Consider the following 7,728-nt stretch of genomic DNA (forward strand, 5'->3'; position numbering starts at 1 on the left):
TCCGAAAATCCTCTGGCGATTTCTCCCACTACCAATGGACCAAAAAAACCTTCAACAATTCATTTTGGAGAATCTTCTTTACCGGAGTATTCGCCAGAAATTGGTTATGGGGAATCCTCCAGCAATTTCTCTTTAAGCAGAATCTTCCGGAAAATCTTTTATCAGATCCATCCGAGAATCTGTTCCATCCAATCACTTCCGGGAAATCTTTACGAGGAATACTCAGGCAATCTCTTCGATGTATCATGTTTGTTGTGACGGTAGCATTGGTAACCAGGGTAACATCAGGTGAAAATTTTTGACAAATCTGGAGCAGTGAACTGGAATTTCCGGCAACTGTGATGCTGCAAGGGCTGTCGGCAAGAATTGTCAAAAATGAATCACCCCTCACCACAGCGTAAAAAGCTGGATATGCTTGAAAAGGGGCCCATAGCCGAGGCGGTAAACGCACGGGTATTCAGCATGACCATGCTGAGGGTGACGGATTCGATTCCCGGTCGGTCCAGGATCTTTTCGTAAAGGAAATTTCCTTGACTTCCTTGGGCATAGAGTATCTTCGTACCTGCCACACGATATACGCATGCAAAATGGTCATTGGCAGAGGAAGCTCTCAGTTAATAACTGTGGAAGTGCTCATAGAACACTAAGCTGAGAAGCAGGCTTTGTCCCAATGAGGACGTTACGCCAAGAAGAGAGAGAGAGAGATGCTTGAAAAATCTCTCCCGCATTCCACGTAACTACTGTTAATTATCAGAAAAGGCTCCAACACCTTTATAATTTGATTGAAAACAGAACTGTCTCTACTTCTTCAAAAGCAACATATGTCACATTCAACGCTTTTGCTTCTGTGCTCTTCTTCAAGTATATTCTAAAGGCAAGACCTGTTTTGACATCCCATGCCTGCCTGAAAATCTCACGCCGAAAATCTATCTCTTTCGCTCCTTAAGAAAATTAGAAAAGAACAGGACCAACACCTGTCAAATTTGACAGCAGCTGCTTCTTATTTACAATAGGAAAGAAAGCGTCACCGTACCCTGAACTCGTGCCACTTTTTACGAAGTTATTTGTTATATTTTCACCAACCTGTCTATTATAGACGAAAATCAATTATGGCTAAAATGCTTGGTATTTCCATTTTTTTTTGTTTGTTCGGGTTTTTTTAGAGGATAAGATCAATTTCAACATTTTGTGATATTCATGATCAGTTTCAGTTCAATAAAGACCGTTCACACCAAAATCCGGATCATTAGTCAAATTACCACGAATTGAGTTGAAATTTGCTATGCTCAGGACCAACACATAGACAAACATGAATCAAATACTTTGTTTTCAAAATTGCATTTATCATTCAAGATAACGCTATCTGAGTTAGCACGCAGAAAATCTATCTTGCATAAATGCTTGGAAAATCCCAATTCTTTATGAACAATATCTCACAGAATTCCGTTGTGTCGTACAATCAAGCCTTGCCTTTGCCAGATTTGGCCAGCTGGCATTACACTAAAGATACACTCACCTGATAGATCAAGCAACGTTACTTGCGAAACTAAGAGGATCGTAATCCACCAAACTGTCCACAGTTTAAACCGATTTAAATATATACTGTTTTATGGCGAATGAAAACCCCAAAAAGCATGGTGAAGAGGTGTCAACGAACCAATAATTTCGTTCTGAGTGGATTATTGCTTCGAATAAAATCAAGAAGTACACCGTGCAAAGATTGATGAAAGGATTCAACAAGAAAGTCCGCGCAACAACTTATAGAACCAAATCCATATAAATCTATATGCAGTTGTGTTGAGTATAACATTTATCTATACCGAAATAACCGGTATGAATAAAAAACATGCTATTGTTTTTCTGAAATATTTTTTGTGTGTCCGGATTTTGGTGTAAACGTTGAAGGCCGGTAAGTTAAATGGAACGTATTTTTGAAGATAATAAAACTGAATAAAGTATGAATTATCAGCTCTTTAGCCACCACTATGCATTTACTATTTCTTACACGTTGCAACAAACATTTAGGTTTTGACAAAAATGCACTGTTGACGCGATTGACAATTATACGTCTCTTGCATCTTGAAGCATCCCTAATTGGATTGTTTAGTGAATAAAATATTGCTGCTTTTTATAGCCTAATTTAAAGAACTCATTTTTGTTAGTATAACGCGATTTTTTTGCTTTCCAATGTATTCGGCTGGATGGTGAAATAAACAAGACAGTTTCAAATTTCCCTCCCTTACAAACTTTTAATGAGTTTTATAAATAGTGTTCCCGGGCATCAAAAATAATGAAATTTTGGATTACGAAAATTTGGAAAAAGGCAATTGTGACGCCGATTCCCAAGTCTTCCGACCCAAGTCTTCCGAAGGATTTCCGGCCGATAAGCGTCCTGCCAGCTGTGTCGAAGATTCTAGAAAAAAATCCTACTTCATCAACTTTCGATCCACCTGGACAATCCTGAAATGCCTCTACTAGCTAAGCACCAATCAGGATATAGGAGAGGGTATAGCACCACCACCGCCCTTGTCAAAGTAACGCATGACATTTACACCAACTTCGACCGAAACCAGTGCACTGTCATGGTTTTGGTAGACTTTTCTCTTGCGTTTAATTGCGTTAACCACCAGTATCTGCGAAGAAAGCTAGCAAGTGAGTTCCAGTTTTCCGATGAGGCCTGCGAGCTTGTAGCTGCTTTTCTGAACCAGCGTAGCCAAACGGTTAAAGTTGGAAATCAAACATCGAACGAACGACCAGTACCCGACGGTACACCACAGGGTTCCTGCCTGAGTGCCCTATTATTCAGCTTGTACATAAACAGCATACCAGTACAACTGAAATGCAACTACCAACTATACGCTGACGATCTACAGCTCTACATTTCAGGACCAGCACAGGACGTCGATCGACTGATAGCAACAGTTAATGAGGACCTTTCTACTATTGAACGCTGGGCTAGATTGAATTCTCTTTATCCAAATCCCCTAAAAACCCAAGCAATAATTTTCTCCAGAAATAGTGTAGAACCGAGGGATCGAATTGTATTCTGTGGTGAGCCTATTCTTTTCGCGGATACTGTCATTAATCTGGGATTACGAATGGACAAACACATGACATGGACTGGACAGGTAAACGACGTAACAGCGAGAGTCTTCGGCACCCTTCGAACTTTCAGGCGGTTTACTCCTGTTCTGTCGATCTCTACGCGCAAGAAACTAGTACAATCAATCATCATTCCGTACCTCACGTACTGTGATGTAGTGTACTACAACGGGTTGTCTGCAGCACACAGAGAACAACTGGACCGGTGCTTCAAGGCTTCCGTAAGGTTTGTCTACGGTATCCGCCGCAGGGAATCCACAGCTGCAGTACGTGACACAATTCTCGGTCATGACCTTCAGACGAACTATCGCAACCGAATAAATTGCTTCATGCGACAAGCCTACTTCGAAGCGCTCCCGAACTACATCCTCCAACATCTGCAGAAAGGACAGTACGACCGTGCCCGATGTTTCGTCGTACCAAGGCACACGACATCAGCGCGGAGAAGCGTTCTTGTATCCGGAACGCTGACCTGGAATAGTTTGCCACTTGCGGCAAAACTACAGCCAACCATAGCTTCATTTAAAAAACACATAAAAGAAAATTTAAACTGAAATGTATTTAAAAGAAAATGTAAACTAATTTCGCCACTTGCTACTCAAACAATTTGTATCAATTTGTATTAATCTATAATGTATGTTTCCTTGACCTAATGAAAAGTTTATAACTATAGGCTAACGTTAAACTGAATAAATACTGAATACCGAATACTGAATACTGAATTACGATTCCCACATTATGCCAAGAACAAAAATATAGTTTATCAGGGTCATGGAATAGATCATTTCATAGTCTAATGCATTTGGATTTCATGCAAGGAAGGAGCTGGGTGTGGTTAATCATGATATTTTAATATACATAAAATTTGATACTGACGACCCACGATTATCTCGCATGATCTCATCGCATTGAAATTATCAACACTCTGAAGTCTGGTACATACATATCGAATGGAAATAAACGCCCTTTTAACTATACATTGGTGTTGAAATTGGAATGTGAGACCTTCAGGGAACATCACAAAAGTTCACACAAATCGGAAAATGGGCACAGTAAACTTCACATCGGCAATCTCTTTGTTGTTTTCCTCATATCTATCACAGATAACAGACATCAAAGTCAAATTTCTGTGTAAAGAATGAAACGATCATTTCAAATACCAACAAGATCGTGGCAGCGCTGTTACCGCAAAGTTCCTACGCTACTGTAAATAGTGAATATAAAACTTATCAAGACATGCACCGACTGACGCAATATGACGTTTAGCGGCACTATCGAGAGAAACGTTACTCAAGCTTGGTTGTCCGTTCTCTATGTACACTGTCATTTACACTGTCTTATGTAGGTATTTGACAAAGATTTACCCGCACCCGAAGCTAGAGAAAGTTGTTGTTGTCAAACGAAGAAGATAACCGATGTGCAAAACGGAACCAATCATAGCACGTGCCCATCTATGGTCGCAATGAAAAGTGAATAGGTACCACAAAGGAAAGCACAATGTTAGCAAGCTACATTTTATTACCTCCAACCTGTTTGTTTCGGTGTTCGCACCACAGGTAGAATCATAAATATCTGTCGAAAGAAAACGGTAACAAAACAGTAGGCAGATGATTTGTCATTTGAAATTGATTTATGGCACCCAAATTGCAGTGTCTGTATGTGTTACTATTTTGGTGTGATGACACAATTGAGATTATTCAATCAAGAAGTGGTTTTCTATTTGACTTGAATTAAGAATGCGAATCTGCGTGTGGCAGATAGTGAAAACAAATCATCTGCATTTATCTTTATGTGTTAGTTATTAAAACATCAATGACCCACGCAAATTTGAAACTAACCGTTATTAATTAAATTTAATAAGCATAAGCTTACATGTAAAGAATAATGAAGGATCTTTCTATTCAGCTAAGACTTTTTCCCAATAATATTGGCTTGATTTTAAAGGGCGCATAAAGTCAAAGCTTTAAATGCGTGGATATCCAGCACGACTATGCTGAGGGTGACGGTTTCGATGCTCGGTCAGACCAGAAACTTTTCGTAAAGGAAATATTTATCCTTGAGTTCCTAGGCCATAGGCTCCAAACACACGTGCAAAACGATTATTTAAACATAGAGCAAGTTCTCAATTCATAACTGTGGAAGTGCTCATAGAACACTAAGAAGCAGATGTTGTCCCAGGCTTAACTTAATGTTTAATTGAACACAAGAAATATTGTACAATTTAGTTACTGAATTTAGAAATCCGTTCAAATTCATTATAATACATAATATAAAAATCTAACGTGTAGCAATTTGCCTAGTGTATGCCACATGTGTCACGCTACGCAACGCAAACGCAACATCACCAACTCATGCATGTAACGAAGCATCTTGTTCATGTGTGGTGCGTGAGATGCGAAGTGTATTTAAATTTTAGGTAAAAATAATCTGGTATTTTCTTGTAAGGTAAATTATTAGCCTGTGTCCTGTGTGTATTTATTGACAAGATTCTTTTGTCTTTTGACTTTTACTGTGAGCCTTGTTTTGGTGGAATCCTGTTCATCTCAATGGAAATTGAGAAAATTGCATATTGAATATCAAAATCCATCACGCATCGAAACGTAGATCAATTGAAAACCACATCCACACGAAACTCCCTTGAGCTCGTTATCTCTAAGGTAACCCCCACCGCCTGCTACAAAGTTTAACACCCCCGAAAACACCCCAGCCCCAAGCAACCCACCCATTTCAAGTACTCACCCTCGCCTCATCGTTCAGCGACTTGTCAATGCTCTTCTGATAATGCTTGATGATATCGACGATCGACGACATTTTCGCCAGCCTAATGGTCTCCCTTCAGCAACAGCAGCTGCACAGCCAGTTTCCGAAGTCACCTCCCCAATCCAAATCCCCAAAGCAGCTTCGATCCGGGGCCGTCTCACGCAGCAGTTCTTCTTCGCTTATGCTGCAGGAATTTTCTATTTTGCTCTTCCAAGACGACGACGACGGGAAAAAAACGACTGCGTCACAGCCAAGAAGTGGCAACCACACAATTTTTCACATTCCTTACGCACTTTCAAACTTCCAAACCGAACCGAATCCGGTCACAAAGGTTACGGCTCTGCGGAATCACAAAACACCCCGTTCAATTCAGCCGGGATCTTCCCGAAAAGTACGATTTTTTCCACGAACACACTTCGATCCAAGTAGCACTACTACACGTCGCAATACGCCATTACGCTTACGTTACGCGGTCGCGAAAGTTTTACCACACACGATCAACGAGACGAGACGTTGCACTCTCTGTTGCTGATTGGCAAATGAGTGAGAGCTCCACGGCGGCTGACTGTCACTGTCGTCTTATGTCGGCGCTGTCTTCTCTCCCGTCCCCGCATCAGCTGGTTTGTTTGCTTTCTCTTTTTCTCGTTGACGTTTGACGTTCATTCACAACGTTTCAGTCACAGGATAGACGCACGGAGAAATATTACTACCCAGCAAGTTTTCTCGAAAACTCATGTGGAGAAAAAAATTACCCAAGATTGTACCTATAGGTAGGCTTGTTGGGTAATTGGGTTGTTTAGTGAATAAAATATTGTTCGTGCAGTTGAAAATCGGAATTTTTGACACGCGAAAATCGATTTTTCTTCTAAACCGTGTGTCGGACGTACGTCGGGCACAGTGCGTTGGATAGAGGGCCAGAACCGCTGTTCAGTGCACTACGTCCGACGTTACGTTTCACGTATGGATTTTGAGAAAATTTGATTGTCGGGTGTGGGGAAACTTCGGGTTTCAACTGCGACGACAATATTGCTATTTTCTATAGCCTAATCGAAAGAGCTCATTTTTCTGAGTATAACGTGTTTTTATTGGATTTCAATACCTTTGTTTTGATGGTTAAATTAATAAAACAGTTTTAATTTTCGTGGATAGAATGACAGTTCAATCGTTAAAATGACAGTTCGACCCGAACAAAAAAATTTCCCCATACAAACTTAATTAATTAATTATCTTTATTAAAGAGATTTTCAGCACAGTTCTTGGCTGGTTCATCTCTGAAGAAAAAGGGAGAGAGCTTCTTAATGATAGGCCCCCCTGTCATACAGAGTTAAGTAATATAATACAGTTTACAGAGTATATGCTAACAGATTTAAGAAAATAGTTTCGTAGTTTCAATATCGTATTCCAAATCGGTCCAGGTGAGTAGCGGCGTGGTCTGGCTTTGTTGACTGTAGGTGTCCCTGGTTTTCAGATAGCGTTGTATAGTCCGGCGTCCTTAATGAAAGATAGTAGTATTGTCTCGTTGGTTGTGTTATTTGCAAGGATATCCACTATGCTGTTTGGAAGTTCATGTTGAACTCGAAGTCCTTCATAGCAGGGACAGTTGACAAGAAGATGTTCTACCGTCATTGTCGCGTTGCACGTGGAGCATATTTTGTGAAAAGGTCCTCTGGATCCCATGTTATGTCCCACTCGAAGACGAGAAAGTATTAGTTGGTCGTGGCGATTTGCTGTGTCGGTCCAGGGTGTTGTTTCTCCCTTGATTTTTCGTATGATCGGATGTCTTGTGTTAACCCATTCTTGGGCCCATGCTACGCGAATTGTAGATTTTACCCAGTGTTTGAGATCTGCTCCTGGTACCGCCCTGGT

At 40.6% G+C, this 7,728-nt stretch overlaps 1 protein-coding gene across 1 annotated transcript in view; it reads right to left on the reverse strand.

Moving 5' to 3' along the window:
* LOC109400928 (transcription elongation factor B polypeptide 3) overlaps positions 1–6,415 on the reverse strand; it is a 28,496-nt gene extending 22,081 nt beyond the window's left edge. The window contains exon 1 of the mRNA XM_019673421.3: positions 5,842–6,415. Coding sequence (XP_019528966.3) covers positions 5,842–5,913 — 72 coding nt within the window. The 5' untranslated portion in view covers positions 5,914–6,415. The remainder of the gene's footprint in view (positions 1–5,841) is intronic.
* Between the last annotated feature and the right edge of the window lie 1,313 nt (positions 6,416–7,728).

Source organism: Aedes albopictus, chromosome 1 (genome assembly GCF_035046485.1).
Source record: "Aedes albopictus strain Foshan chromosome 1, AalbF5, whole genome shotgun sequence".
Lineage (NCBI taxonomy): Eukaryota > Metazoa > Arthropoda > Insecta > Diptera > Culicidae > Aedes > Aedes albopictus.